We start from the raw sequence: 16,346 nt of genomic DNA, 5'->3' as shown, positions 1-16,346 counted from the left end.
ATGTGTGGGAGAGAACTGATAATCTGAGGATGCTGAAATCTGCACTCAGCACCAAATTCTACTCTTGGTCCTTCCAGCAATGTAAATAGCATTTGTAGCAAAGTCTTGTTCCGGGGCGTGTCTAGGGTGGGGCAAGCAGGGCACGTGCCCTGGGCACCACTTGAAGGGGGGGTGCCATTCTTAAAAATTAAAAAAATAAAATAAAAATGGCTGCTGAAAACAAAATGGCCACCATGCATGCTCAGATGGGCTCTGTGAGGCCCTCGAGGCCAGCAGGGGGAGGTGGGGCCTTTGCAGACCACCTACACATGCCCTTTAGGAAGCCCCCCTGAAGGGGCTGCAGGTAATTTATTTTTAAAAATATATAATATGTCACTGTACACATATTTAGTTGGGCACTAAGTACAGAGAATCAGGGCTTGTGAATACTGAGCTGAAGCTTATGAGCTAGGATTGTATTCATTTGCTCTTACTTTGCTTCTTGTGATAAGTGAGTTAAATGTGATGTCTTAATAATATGGCTATTAATGGTGAGTTTGTTTTTGAATCAGTGTGAAATCCTTAGTATTAAGGCCCACTGGGAGTTTCTTGCTCTCTTTCTCTCATTTTAACTGTCTTTCTGAAATACTAGAATATATTCCAAGCAGCGACACAGTTTACTTTAATTATTTTCAGAGTATCTGGGAAAAGTCAAATTCTCCATTTATTTTTAAAACATGTAATAGTGATGCTACAATGCATAGCAGAGAATTAGACAGGCACTTCTGTTTAGTTTTCCTAGTACACCTGCACAGAGTATTTGGGTATTTCATGAGCCCCAGCATACTGAAATTGGTAGTTTTCCAGCATTTTTTGGTCTGGCTGCGTCCACTGCTAAATAGTTTTTTAAAGATTAAAAGATTAACAAGCTTGACTTGTATTTTTCAGCTGATATTATGGTAAAGTTATCTGAAAGATGGGTGTCAGATGTTTGGACAGGGGGTGCAATTTCAGTGCTTGCCCAAGGTGCTATTTTCCCTAGATACGCCTCTGGTCTTGTTAGTTAAATTTTGCTGTGCTGAAACTGCTTACTGTATTTACCCGAATCCAGGATGAGGTTTTTTCCAAGTCCTTTGTTTAGAATGTGGGGGGTCATCTTAAATGTGCATACTAGGAATCCCTGCTGCGGCAGCTGGCTGTGATAAAGAGAACAGGAGCACCCCACAAGTTGCTCTGAGAGGCAGTGGTCCCTCAGAGCAAGAGCTCTTGCTTGCCACACCTTTGAGTCCTGGAGACTGTGCACATATTCCTGAAAACCTCCTCTTCTGCCTCAGCATGCATTCTTCTCAGGCTCTGTTAGCTGCCTTGGAGGGAGAAGAACTGTGCTTCTTTGACACCAGTGGGCTATGCCCCTGTGCAGAGACCTCGTTGGAACCGAACAAGCTGAATTCTCCTGCTTTGGGCAGGAACCCTGCCCCCCACCACTATATGTGGCTGTGCCACTCCTCATCTCCTCAGTCTTTTGTTGTCTGCGCTTCAGTCAACGTTGTGGAATCTGCAGCTCGGCAACGAGCAGGAGTAGTATCTATCCCCTTGTTATTTTCTTCCTGCTTTTTTTCTTATTTCTTCCTTTATTTCTTATTCTTTGCGTAGTTATGTTTTTTATTGTTGGTGTTTTGTTTTTTACAGGCTTTTCCCTTTCTTTGGGCTCTGATCCTGGCTGGGACGGAGTGGGGTGGGCGGCCGGCCAACAGTTTATGCCGGGCATGACGAACTTCAAGAAATGTGTTCGTTGCAGATCTAAGATCCCTTCCCCTGATACTCATACCGAGTGTGTCTTGTGCCTGGGGGAATCCCACATTGTCGAGACCTGTCTTCATTGCCAGAGGTTTACAAAGCAGGCTCACAAGAATAGGGCTTCTCACCTGCGTGCAGCCCTATGGAACTTGGCTCTCTGTTCTTTGGAAGCCTTATCGTTGAAGTGGTCCGTTAAGATGGCTTCTTTGGCACAGTGAGAGCGTTTGGAATCTGCTCCTCTGGAAGTTGAAAACCTGGTCTCAATACTGGTTTTGGTGCCTCCCATCATCATTCCCTCGACGGTTTTGAGCACTTCGGTGCATTATGAGGACATGCCTTGATGTCCTCTGCTCATAGTACGAAGCCGAAGTTGCCTCATGATTTGCCGGTTAGTCAACACCTCCCTCCTATCCCGAAGAAGAAGACGACTGTGGAGGGCCCATTGGCCAAGAAGCCGATGTTGGACCTGCCACTGACCGGGAAGTCGTTGGACACGGCACCCGATTGTGCCTGCCCAAGTAAACTGTCGGTGGCGACGGATGAGCCTAGATACACTTCATCTGGGGAGGAAACCTATTCGCTGGACAAGCCCGATTGTGGCTGCCTCAGTGTCGTTCACCCTCTCAACGGCACCAGGAGCATATTACTCCTAGGGATCGAAGCTCCTGTTGGGACTCGGAAGAACGCTCCTCAGATTACAGATAGGATCGGGCTTGGGACCATTGTGAGCCTATGTACACTGATTGGTACCATGTATTGGAGCACCGTTCTCCCTTGGATGAGGTTGCGCCCTCTTATAGGGCTTGGCATTGGGACTCAGGTTCTTATGAACGATACCAAGTGGACTATCTTTTGGACTATGCTAGGCCCAAATATGGCCCTCAATAGCCGGATGGTCTTGTGTATGGGAGACCTGGAAGTGTTCGGGACTGGTGTAATCCCCCCTCACACTCCAAAGGGAGGCTGCACTCTCGCTCCCCACAACGCTCCCCTCGAGAACAATCCGAGTGGCACGACTCACCCTCTACGTCTCCTGTGCTGCAACAAGCCTCGCTGCCTGCCCAGGTGCTGCCAGCGGAGCTTCCTGCCTCGGTTCCAAACGATAAGGGCAGCAAGCCAGAATCCCCTACGGTTTTAGCAACCTTGGCCCAGGATTCTTTGGCTCTTCCCAAGTCAGACTATGAGAGCGATCCTAGCTCTCCTGAATTGGAGGGTTTTTCTCGGGGCTCATCTCCCCTGGACATATGGTCTGATTCTAAGCCTGTTTCTCCATCGGAGGATCTTAAACAGTACTCCGCTTATGTAGCATGCATGGCTTCGGCCTTGGGGCGTGAGCCTCGGTACACAACAGAAAAGGGAGTTGGACCCTTTGTTTAGCCTTATCGGTGCGGAGGCCAAGGTACCAACCACTTTGGCATTGTTGGGGGTCATGTGGGGTCATTGGAAAAAGCCAGCACCACTGTCTCAGCCTAATAGACGCTTGGAGAATTTTTATAGGGTGCAATTGCAGGATGATACAGCCTTATTAAAAAATCACCCCACCCCTAGTTCTTTCTTCATAAAAGCATCTCTGCAAAAGACCAGAGGTCACAGCCAGTCGGCACTGGGTGACAAGGAGGGCAGAAAATTGGACTCCTTCAGGAGGAGGCTTTAATCAGCCTCAGCTCTACACTTAAGGGTGGCCAACTATCAGGCCTACAATGCCCGTCATAACCACTTTTTGTGGGAGAAAGTGGCCCCCTTTTTGGATCTACTGCCACAGGACAAGCGTGATACAGCTAAGGCGTTCCTCCAAGAAGCAATACAAGTGGCAAAACAAGAATTCTACTCGGCCAGACACTTGGTGGAGTGCGCGGCCAAAGTGATGGCTACGTTTGTGGCTCTCAGGCAGCATGCCTGGCTGCGTTCCTCTCGACTGACCTACGAGTCCCACGCTAGAGTCAAGGACCTTTCCTTTGAAGGTTCTAGGCTCTTCATAAAATAGAGAGATGACATGTTTCAAAAAGTTCAGAAGTTGATGAGCACAGCGAGGTCCATGTCCTACACCCAAGCCGCAGAAGCTTTCCAAGTGGTCCCCTTATCAAGAACAGAAGGCCTCTTCTCAACAGCAGTCTGCATCCAAACATTCCTTTCATGGCAACAAGTACCAGTCCCGATACAAGTCAGGCCTCCAGCCTAGCAAGCCGGCCTTTTAGAAGCAGCGACTGAACACTTTTCCGAAGAAACAATGACTTGGGGAGCTTTCGGACTCTCCTGGCTCCATTTTCAGCCAAATGGGACAAGGTGAATAAGGACCAGTGGGTCTTCACGGTCATACGTTTGGGCTGCGCCCTCGGGTTCTGTGGGACGCCACCTGTGTCCTGGGTCGTGACTACTCTGTAAACTTCTGAATTGGACCAGGAGGTCTCCGCTCTCCTGCCAAAAGATGCAATAGAATGAGTCACCAATCCGGAGAGTCCAGGTTTCTATTCCTGGTACTTTATCATGCTGAAACAGGACAGAGGTCGGCATCCCATATTGGACTTCAGGGCCCTGAACAGGCACCTGGTGTACAGGTGTTTCCGGATGCTGTCAGTACTGGCCATCCTAGAAAGGACATGTGGATGGTCTCCCTACACTTGAAGGACGCGTATTATCATGTCTCGATAAGCCCTCAGCATCACCGCTTCCTGCGCTTCCAGATGGGGGGGGGGGATTCCCTATCAATTCAAAGCCTTGCCGTTTGGTCTCACGACGGCACCCAGGGTTTTTACAAAATGCCTGTCCCTCGTGGTGGTTTTCCTGCAGGAAAGAGGCTTGCAGATCCTGCCATATTTGGACGATTGGCTCATCCTGGCGAGCACCAGACAGGTGGTCCTGGACGCCTTCGGGATGGTCATGGATATCCTGCAGGTTCTGGGTTTCCAGATCAATTTAGAAAAATCTCAGCTGGAACCGACCCGCAGGATACAATTCATAGGGCTGATTTTCGATGTGGCCTGGGAGGTCTAACTCCCAGACACCCACATACATATTTTCAGGAGGCTGGCCACCGTTTTTCTAGCCGGAGGCCCTCAGACTATGCACTCGGTACAGCGCTTGTTGGGGCATATGGTGGCCACTACGTACATGCTTCCTCATGCGCACCTTCGAATGTGCATCATTCAAAGGTGGTTGAATGTATTTGACCCCTTTCAGGATCCAGCCTGTTTGGAGTGCACGCCCCCTCGATGGGTGCAGGCGACTGTGACATGGTGGGCAGAGATTCACCATCTGAACATTGGTGCCCCTTTCCAGACTCCCCGGTCACTATGGGTGATTACAACTGATGTGTCAGAGCTTGGTTGGGGAGCGCACTTGGAAGGGTTTCGCCTGAGTGGACATTGGTCCCCCCAGGGAGAGGACCCGGCACATCAACTATTTGGAGTTGTTGGCCATATTCAATGCACTCTAAGGGTTTTTGCCATTGATTGCAGGTTGCTTGGTGATGATCCAAATGGACTATATGACGGTGAAAGCCTACGTCAATCGACAAGTCGGCACATCTTCTAGGAGTCTTCTGTTCATGTCGCTGGACCTTTGGCACTGGTGTGTGGCACATGTGGTGTCGCCTCATGCAGTTTACATTCAGGGTTCCCTGAATGTTCAGGCAGACATGTTGAGCTGGATGATGACAGTCTCCCACGAATGGACCTTGGACCACAGTGTTCTCAGGGACATATTTGCAAAGTGGGGTGTTCCAGCTCTGGATCTCTTTGCTTCCCAGGACAATGGTTGGTGTGCCCTCTATTGCTCCAGGGGAGAGGAAAGGCGAGGGCTCTTTGAGCAATGCCTTTGTCCTGTCTTGGATGGGCCCTTTATTGTATCTGTTTCTTCTGTTTCCCCTCATTCTGAGGGTGCTGAGCAAACTGAGAGTGAATCAGGCTAGGGCCATCTTGATAGCCCCTTGGTGGCCCATGAGGGCAGCCTGTGTGCTTCTCAGGCATTACCAGGGAATCCGGATGTGAAATTCAAAGCAGGGTGCCCATTGTCCACAACAGTCAGTCTTGTACAGTCAGGATGATGGTGGGCCTTTTCAAAGTAAGATTACTTACTTTCTACAGTAGCTCTTGTTTTTTTAAAAAAAGGAGAAAGTTATTAGTGAACTCCCAGTTCATACAGGAAAATAATGAGATGCAACATGAGAAGTACTGGTGCTTCTGAAAGCACGGGCATTCATGTGGGATGTAGGGAGGATTTATTTATGAGCAGATTTGTATCTTTATTGTATATTGATTACAGTTACTATTTGTAATTTTAAGAAACATGTTGTTGATATAATATACAATACTTTTTTGAGAGTGGGTCATCTTAAATTCAGAGTAGTCTTAGTTACAAATAAGGTATATTTGTCAAAACTGGTAGACATCTAAAACATTCCAGAAACTGAGATAACATATTAGCTTAATCTTCTTCCGTACTAGCTCAGATGTAAAAGAACTAATGCTCATCGGAATGGTGTATCTCAAGTGCTAATAATTTAGTGGCCCAAACCCTTCATGAGCAAAATACTCAGCTCATTGAGATCAGTGTCAGAAATGTTATGTCATACCTGACTTAGTGAACAAATGTGTTACTTTGCATTGTAGGAGATAGTTAATAAGCACTTCATCCAAGACATGTGTGACTAAAGACTACTTTGAACAGTGTCAAGTGATGCATGGATTTGAGAAAGACTAAAGCTAAAGGCACTGAAGTCAGTAGAACTGAAAATACTGTTCTCTGTTAATCTAAGTCTCTGAACAAAAATTTTGAGCTTCTATAGTTAATACCCATGTGTGTTGCTGTTTATAACCTATACGCCACCTGTTGCTTATGAGTTGATTAGAATTCAAAAAGTATATGTTTCTAGTCCTCATGGTTACAGAGATGCTCCAAACAATGATAGCAAAAAGTCTACTGAAAAAAGCCTACTGAAAAGGTCAATAAAAATGTCCTCAGTAGTGGGAGATGTTAAACAGGAATAGTTGGTATTCTTACCAGTGGTCATATTGAGTGTGTAAACTCTCATGCAGTGGCTTTTGCGATTGACTTCACACTTGCAGATGGACTAGTTCTGTGTATCGTGGCTGAGCAGGGTATACTTGAAGATGGTGCTGCTTTTTTTTTTGTATAAAGAAAATACAGGGACTCAGATTGATCTGTGAAGATAGGGCAAGATAAAAATACAAATAAATAAATAAATTAGTGGAAACAACCAATACTGTGGCAGTTACTCAAAGTAGTTCAAAGCTGTGTTATGCTCTTTTATGTATGTAAAAAAACAAATAACGAACGAAACCCTGTGATAGTATACCATCAGAAAGATACTTTATCTTCATATGATATTTTACTGTCACTGAATCTTATATTCGTATTACCAGTTTTTAAGCTTATTAACATTTCTTGACTGGTATGTAGCTGGCTGGCCTAAAAATTCCATATGAGGATACTTAATAATTTTTTCATTATTCCACAGAGACTGAAGGTTTCAAAATTGACACTATGGGCACGTACCATGGAATGACCCTGAAGTCTGTAACGGTAAGTTGGAAAAATATTTACTGCAGCACTATGTGGAGAAGTCTTGGAGAAGTTTAATAATAACTTCTCTCTTTACTTTGTACTCTGAGACAGGGACAAATCTTCCATGAGGCATGATGAGGCTATCCCCCTGTGGGTAGGGACATGGGGTAGCTGGGCCACTACCACCATTGATGCCACCTTGCCATCTATCTATCTATCCATCTATCCATCTATCCATCTATCTATCCTATTTCTATACTGCCTGATATGTACATCTCTAGGTAGTATATCTGCTTCCTTTCTCCACCCTGCTGGAGAAGTTCATCTTTCCCTCCTTGTTCCTCTGGAGCACACATTGCTTCCTTTCCTCTCCCCCCGTCCACCTCCAATCCTGAGCTAGGAACACCACTGCTTGGCTTTGCAACAGTTTGAGAGTGTCAGTGTGTTGCTGTAGCTGTGTAGTCTGAGAATGTGAAACATCTACGGGAGTCATATTGTCCTTCATCTCAGGCAGCAGAAGATCTTGGACTACCCCCTGCCCTGAGTGTTATCTGCAGTGTTCCCTCTAATAGGGATTCCCAGATGTTGTTCACTACAACTCCCAGCATCCCCAGCTACAGTGGCCTTTGGCTGAGGATTATGGGCGCTGTGGTCAATATCTGGAAATCTCTGTTAGAGGGAACACTGGTGATCTGTTGTATTGCATGGTAGCAAACAAAATTGCTTCTCAACTAAAGCGGTGTGTCTTTGTGTGTGTGTGTGTGTGTGTGTGTGTGTGTGTGTGTGTGTGTTGAGGGGGTCCTCCTTGTTGAGGTCTCTCTAATTCTTTGGATACCTTTATGCCCACAATGATAGCATTGATGCCTGTTTGGTTTTGATTTATACCCTGACCTGTCACAGGAGTTCAGATTGAATAATATCAATTCAGTATAAAACGAGGAGCATCCCGTCCAAATGACTTGGTAGAGCATTTTAATGCAAATAGTTTCCCATGCAGCATAAAAAAGTGTGTCTTCAAAATGAATTTTCAGCCTGTGCTTGTCTTAAATTGTCTGCTTTTATGGAAGTGGGTTGAGCGTTCTCAAACAAATGCTGTTTTGATCTGCCTGCAAGTAGGACAGATGCTACAAAACTAGTGTAGAGGCCTCATTAAAGACTTTTGCCATCTGTATGCCTATATAAATCTGATGAATAGACAGCACTAAACAGTCGCCAAAATCTGTGCTCCTACTTCTAGTTTGTTCTTCTAATTTGGACATAAAATAATGCCTAGAATGTAAATGTCTCAAAACCAATTAGAGCTAACTTGTTTAAACTTTCCCCCTATCTCATAAAACTGTACCTTAAGTTTTTACTGTCACCTTCCAGTCTTTAAATATTGGCCTTTGGTTCAATTTAGAGACGGATTTTAAAGCAACTTACCTACTTAGTGCTAAATCTTCATATTATGAAGAACATGTAACAAAATATTCATAAGTAAACAAAAGGTATTAAGCTCTTTAATTTTCACAGAGTGTGGGTAGTTGTAGAATGGAGAGACAGTTACACTAATGTCAGTATTTAGAGATAATCTACTATGCTATCTGGACAGCGTATATAGAGACCTTTGAGTACCCTTCTGGAACTTATTGCTAAGCCACACAGCCCAAAACGTGAGGTTAACCTCACTTAATAATCCTATTCAGACACTACATCTGTATACTGGAACATGTTTTGGTGTGAATGACTCTTTCTGAGTTAATTTTAAAAGTGAACCAAGGTACAGACCTTCCAAGTGCATGGTACCTGTTTAGCATAACATGTGAAGGGGACCTGTGTTGAACATAACATGTGAATACTGTGCCTGTGTACATATCTGTACCTGCGTACACTGTACACTCTTGTTGAACATAACATGTAAACAGGGTGCATATCTGTGTTGATAAATACTGCTTCTCCCATTCCTCATATGCCAGCCTTATTTCTTCCCTTCTTAGACTGTAAAATTGTTCTCTAGTATTTTTGTTGCTACTGTTCTGCATTGTGGTTTTAAAAAGAGAAAATGAAAACTTGTTAAATTAAAAAAAATGTGGGTGAACATCCATTTGATATGTTCATATCGGTCACTGGGCAAAGGTTTTGCTAATTGTTTTTCTATCACTACAAAAATGCAATAGAATAAAGAATACTAGGCTTTAAAAAGTATGCTTTCAGATGGAAGTCAAAGTATTTTTGACAAGATTGTAAAATGCCTTTCTACTTGCCCCCAAATGCTCATAAATGACTCTTCAGTTTTCTTATTACATGAGGTTTGTATCTTTGTCTTTGGGAGATAGCTATGAACTTGTTAACTGATAGCTACTGGTCAGCTCACTTGGGATGAGTGTATAGGTTGTTTCAAAACCTGTTCAGTTTCCTTAATTAATATTGCCTATTTTGGTGTTTATGTAGTAGGTACATCAAGTTTCCACCTGATAATTCCAGTGTTCCAACCCATTATTTCACACAAGACTCTAGAAGTTACTGCTCTACAAGTATATTTACTAGTTTCCCTGTGTGTAGTTGTCATTTATGTTCATCATGGCCTAAAAGCAACAACTGCTAAGTACCCCTTCCTTTAAATCTTTAATGCTGAAAAGTCCTTTGATGATGCTGATTGTTGTGTGGCTTACAGATCTTTTAGGAAGTGTGTCTGTCCATCCATCCAAAAGCGAACTTATGACGCTTGATAGGTAAGGCATGAAGGATAGTCACAGGTTGGATTACTATAGCTGTCTTATTTTCCTCTACCCATATGAAACAAATTACAGGTGGCCTTTGTTATCTGCAGTTTCGGCACTCAAAGTTTAGCTTATCGGTGGTCAGGCAATATAGACACGATCTTTTTATCCACGATACATGGTTTCATGTATCTGCAGTTATTGGTGGCATGGGTCCAGCCTTATATGATCGTGCTCTTCCCTAACATGCTTGTGGGTTGTGATTGGAGTTTGGAGGAAGAGGATGGAGTGCCTTGCTCTGTGTGTTTTGAATTTTTTTGTGTGTGCTTCTAAAAACCATTTTGGTTAGCCTTTGGTATGTTTAGGAAGCCTTTAGGAGCTATTGCTCTGGAGCTTTTTGGAGCCATTTCTGTGGAGCCTATGCAAGCCTTTGGGAGCCTTTCTTGAGCCATTTCCTGGAGCCTCTTGTAGCATTGTGCAGCCTTGGCAAGGTGCTAATTATCAGTTTGATAAATTTAATTCTAATTTTGATGAAATCTTATTTCAATTAAAAATTCAAATTAAAAAATTGTTTTAATCTAGATAATTCATTATACTGCTGTATTACAGTATTTAATTTAAATTGCAATTAAACATTCAATTGAAATTAGAAATTGATTTGAAGTATCCATTAAAATTGATTTTTATTTATTTATTTTTTATTTATTGTTCCATTACTATACTGCTTTTCATTAAAATAATCCCAAAGTGGGTTACAATATAATTAAAACAATGCACAATTAAAATACAAATTAAAAGTACAAGTATTAAATATATTACTTTTATATATCTATTTAAAAGTTTTTAAAACTATATAAAACAATAACACACAAAACAGCAGCAGTAAAAACTGTACTCTCATATAAAAGCCTGGGTGAAGAGCCATGTTCTAACTGTTTTTAAAAAAAACTATGATGGAGGTTGAGGAGTGGATGCCAGCCATGGGAGCATCCCAAAGCCTGGCGGCAATTACTATGAAGGCCCTGTCACGTGCACGACAGCCATCTCACACCATCTCTCTCTGCACGTGGAGCCAAGCCCCCTCCGATGATTTTGTCAAGTGGGCAGCAGTGTTCCCGCTAAGGCGTGTGCATGTGCCGCTTAGGTTGAATCAGGAAGGCCCTACTCTGAATTCATGTGCGCGCACACTGCCTTGATACTCCCACCCAGAATGAAATTCATTCCACACACAGGTGAAAAAAATTAGAAAGAACACTGGTGGGCTTGGGAGTAGGCAGTCCTTCAGATACCCAGGATCCAAACTGTTCAGCGTTCGAGAGGTAATAACCAGAACCTTGAATTGGACCCAGAAACAAATTGGTAGCCAGTGTAGTTCTTCCAGAAGGGGTGTAATATGATCTGAGCAGGCAAGTCTGGATAAAATAGCTAGCTGCCACATTTTGCTCTAGCTGCACTTACCAAATATTAAGATAGCCCCATGTAGAGCACATTACAGTAATCCAGCCATGATGTGAATAAGTCTGGAGAAAGGGATGCAGCTGATGCACTGACTGAAGGTGTGCAAAAGCATCTCTGGCCACCACATGAGCATCCAAAAGCAGAGCTGGGTCCAGCAGTACTCCCAAGCTGTGCACTTGCTCTTTTAAGGGGGAGTGCAGCCTCATCCCAGTTAACTCTCCAACTGACCAACAGCACCTCCATTTTGTCTGAATTCAATCTCCATTTATTATCCCACATCCAGCCCATCACAGCCTCCAACCCAGGAGAAGTCATCAGGAGGTTTGGACTGAAGTGTCGTCAATATGCAGATGACACCCTGCTCTTCATTTCCCTGACATCAGATCCTAGGAAAGCAGTGAATGTACTGAACCTGGGGCTGGAGGTGGTGATGGGCTGGTTGCAAGCTAGTAAACTGAGATTGAATCCAGACAAGATGAACATGCATTCGGCACGTCTCAGAGTCTTAAGGTGGTGTCACATCCACATGATCCCCACATGGAAAAGGCTGTCAATTAGTAGATAGAGGACCAAGCCCAGCAGTATGTGTCTGTCATACATGAGAAAGCTCTGTGGTTGAACAAGCCTTGTGTGGTAGAAGGCGGTCAAGCAGCAGGAACATCTGAAGGTGCTGAGCATGATTTGGAGGCGAGCAAGGACTGGTTTGAAGAATACAAGCACCACTACAGCCTCCACAGTATCCAGCTGGAAGGTGAAGTAGCATTAGCAGGCACAAAGATTTCCAGCAGAGCTCCAGTGGCTGGAAGGTACAGGCCCGAGCATTTCTTCAGTGCTGATGAGACAGGCCTGTTCTGGAAGTGGATGCCATCCTGCTCCTTCATCAGTTCTTCATCAAGAAAGAACTGTTCCGGGTGTCAAGGCAGCCAAGGACCACCTCAGTCTGCTGCTATGCGGCAATGCTGCATGAGACTGCGTAGTCAAGCCCATGTTCCTGTAACGGGCACAGAACCCACGGGCCCTGAAAGGGAAGAATAAAAACCAGTTTCCTGTCTTCTGGAGAGCCAACAGGAGAGCATGGGTGACTCCAGTGCTTTTCTCTGACTGGTTCAACAACTGCTTTTTGCATGAGGTGCAGAGATATCTGGTCTCCAGGAGCATGGCCTTCAGATTCGTCCTGCTGCTCAACAATGCCCCTAGCCATCCTGACACACTCAGTGTGTACAACCAAATCTGGAGATCGCCTTCTTGCCGACACCACCTCCTTGATTCAACGGATAGACTATGGTCTGATCATGACTTTGAAGTCTTACTACATGTGCTGCACCTTCAGGAGGATGCTAGATCTCATGGAAGGTGATCTCTCTCTGCCTGTGATTTCTGGAGGAGCTACAGCATTGCAATTTGCATTGAGAACATCACAGCATCCATTGCAGAGAACAAATCTCACACCTGGAATGCAGTCTGGAAGAAGTTGTGGCCTGGGCAGTTACCTGCTCATCTGCTGCAGCTATTTGCTCTGTTTTTATTATTATTTATTTAGTTATTTATTTATTTACACAGTCAGACAGGTGTTATTGATTGGTTTGTTTTATCCAGACATCAATCCTTTCCCAAGGACCTGGGATGGCTGAATTTTATTGTCAATGTTGTTGCTGTTGTTATAGATATCATCACAGAATATAGGCTGTTCCCAGTAAAGCTGCTTTTTGTAATTGGCTGATGGTGATTTCTGTGGCCCTTATGGTGTTGGGGTGCTCTTCAGGGTCTTTTGGAACTGCACCCAGGGCGCCAATTACCACTTGGATTATTTTGGTCTTTTTCTGCCACAGCCTTTCAATTTCAATTTGTAGATCTTTGTATTTGGTGATTTTTCCTATTTCTTTTTCTTCTATTCTGCTATCCCCTGGTATTGCTATGTCGATTATTTTGACTTGTTTTTCTTTCTTCTCAACTACAGTTATATCTGGTGTATTGTGTGGCTGATGTTTGTCTGTTTGTAGTTGGAAGTCACATAATATTATTACATCATCATTATCTTCAACTTTTTCAATTTTATGGTCCCACCAATTTCTGGCTACAGGTAGCTTGTATTTTTTGCAGATGTTCCAGTGTATCATCCCTGCTACCTTGTCATGCCTTTGTTTGTAGTCAGTCTGTGCGATCTTTTTACAACAGCTGATTAGGTGGTCCACGGTTTCATCTGCTTCTTTACAAAGGCGGCACTTGCTGTTTGTGGTGGTTGATGATGATGATGATGATTACTACATTTATATCCCGCTCTTCCTCCAAGGAGCCCAGAGCGGTGTACTACATACTTAAGTTTCTCTTTCACAACAACTCTGTGAAGTAGGCTAGGCTGAGAGAGAAGTGACTGGCCCAGAGTCACCCAGCTAGTATTATGGCTGAATGGGGATTTGAACTCGGGTCTCCCCGGTCCTAGTCTAGCACTCTAACCACTACACCACACTGGCTCTCGTAGCTGATGAAGTGGAGTGGATCACCAACTTTGCACACACAATTGGTGGAGTGAGGAGGAAGAGGAAGAGATGCTCCTCAAGCTCTTCACCAGAAAGGGGCTGTCTGAGATTCTGTAGTTGGGGGCTGCATTGGCAAACAGGGTCTTCGAACTTGATACCCTGATGGAGTACAGCATCAAGTTCAAAGGGCAGCTTGAGTCTGTTTTGCAACCCTATAAGGACACCTACCATGCTTTGCAAAAGCAAGGCCAAACAAAGGACCATCACCAGATACTTTGAAAAGGTAGCCACACCCACCACAACAGCTCTAGTGTCTTCATCAGAAAGCAACATATCCACTTTCTACAGTTTTGAGGAGGATGACAATGACAATCCCAGCAGCTAGGGATGTGCATGAACCTGTTCAGAGACTCTTTTACAGGCCTCTGAACAGGTTCGAACATGGGGCCTGTTCGAAGTTTGACACCAGCGGGGGTGCCACTTTAAGAGTGGGGGAGAGTGTACTTACCCTCGTGCCACTTTCCCCCCACCAGCGCCCGTTACCGGTAAAAACCGTTGGAGCCGAAGTGTACCTCCCTGCTGCCCTTCCCCCCTCCTCGGCCGGAAGTGGCCAGAAGTCGAGACTTCTGGCCACTTCCAACTGAGGAGGTGAGGGGGCGGCAGGGAGGTACACTTCCGTCCCAAAGGTATTTACCAGTAACGAGTGCTGTCGGTGGGAAAGTGGCAGGAGGGGTAAGTGCACCCTCCCCCACACTTAAAGTGGCACCCCCGCTGGCATCGAACTGCCCAGCCACGGTTCCCCGCTGGCATCGAACTGTCCAGCCACGGTTCCGTGCACATCCCTGCTGACAGCAGGTCTGCCTCTGCAGGGCCCCTTCCTGCTCCCTGATCTGTGTGCCAAATAGAAGACTAAAACTGGAGTGCTGCAAACTCCATTAGTGGAGCATTATAGTGAAAAAACTCTATGTGTGTTTATTTTTGTGCTGCCTCTTTGGCCAACCTACTAATCACTAAGGGTATAGTGCTGCTAAGTGTTGAACTTCAACAGTGGGGTGGAGAAACTTCACGATTATGCATTACTGGAGGAGCTGAGGGCCAGTGCTGGAGAGCAGGAGAGTTGAGGTGGCCAAGGTACAGTGCTGTGCTCTGCTCCATTATCCCCTCCCCCCGTCTTTTTAGTGATTTTTGAGTTATTTTCCTGGGCTCTGAAACCTAACCCCCAAATTCCCATTAATAGAAGCCTTGCAAATAAGCAGGAACACTTCCATCTTGGCTAAATGACTCAATCAGTATACTTTGTTTTCATCCTTGGAGAGAGCTCAGTGCACTGAACTTCTGAAGGAATTCCATCCAGCAACACTGGCTAAAATATTTGTAGATTTGTAGTATCTACAATATGTATTTAACATATTTGTATACTGCCCAAAATGCAGGTCTCTGGGCAGTTTACAACAAAACAATGCAAACAGCAAGTTAAAAGGTTGACACTTTAGAACAATTTAAAATTTAAAACAACATTAAAACTGTGGCTCCTGAGGTTGTAGAGAAGCTGCTTGGTGCAGTGCCGCCTACCACTTGTTCTCTGGATCCTTGCCCGACTTGGCTGTCTCTATCTAGCAGAGAGATTGTTGGAGGTGGCCTAGTTAATATCATAAATGTATCGCTTAGGGAAGGTAGGGTGCCTCCTTGTCTGAAGGAGGCAATGGTTAGACTACTTGTAAAGAAGCCTTCCCTGGACTCCTTAGCAATGGGTGAGGTCATCAGGAGAGTTGGTGCTGGGTGTTACTAGTATGCTGATAACACTCAAATCTACTTCTCCTTTTCATCTTCAGGAAATGGAACTCATTCTCTAAATGCCTACCTACAGGCAGTAATGGGCTGTATGAGGGATAACAAATTGAAGCTGAATCCAAGCAAGATGGACGTGCTCATTGTGGGGGCTCAGAATCTGAGGGGTGAGTTAGATGCTCCTGTGCTGGATGGGGTTATACTCCCCCAGAAGGAGCAGGTGTGCAGCTTGGGAGTACTGCTGGACCCAGGCCTCACCCTGGTATCTGAGGTGGAGACCATGGCCAGGAGTGCTTTCTATCAGCTTCGGCTGATTTTAAAGCTGTGCCCATTTCTTGGAGAGGATGACCGCAAAACAGTGGTGCCGGCAATTGGTAACCTTCCGGCTTGACTGCTGCAATGCACTCTATGTGGTCTTTGTATGTAGTCCGGAAACTTCAGTTAGTTCAAAATGTGACAGCCAGATTGGTCTCCGGGGCAACCCGGAGAGACCATATTGTGCCTGTTTTGAAACAGTTACACTGGCTGCCAATATGTTTCTGGGCAAAATCCAAAGTGCTGGTTATTACCTTTAAAGCCCTGAGTGGCTTAGGTCCGAGTTATCTTAGAGAGCACCTTCTTCTGC

At 44.8% G+C, this 16,346-nt stretch overlaps 1 protein-coding gene across 1 annotated transcript in view; it reads left to right on the top strand.

Annotated features, from left to right (window-relative positions):
- Positions 1 to 16,346, top strand: part of CDC73 (cell division cycle 73) — a 182,574-nt gene that overhangs the window by 75,883 nt on the left and 90,345 nt on the right. The window contains exon 10 of the mRNA XM_053313544.1: positions 7,253 to 7,317. Within this exon, the coding sequence (XP_053169519.1) occupies positions 7,253 to 7,317 (65 nt within the window). The remainder of the gene's footprint in view (positions 1 to 7,252; positions 7,318 to 16,346) is intronic.

The sequence above is a fragment of the Hemicordylus capensis genome, chromosome 4 (assembly GCF_027244095.1).
Source record: "Hemicordylus capensis ecotype Gifberg chromosome 4, rHemCap1.1.pri, whole genome shotgun sequence".
Classification (NCBI taxonomy): domain Eukaryota; kingdom Metazoa; phylum Chordata; class Lepidosauria; order Squamata; family Cordylidae; genus Hemicordylus; species Hemicordylus capensis.
This window is presented reverse-complemented; position numbering and strand designations above follow the sequence as displayed.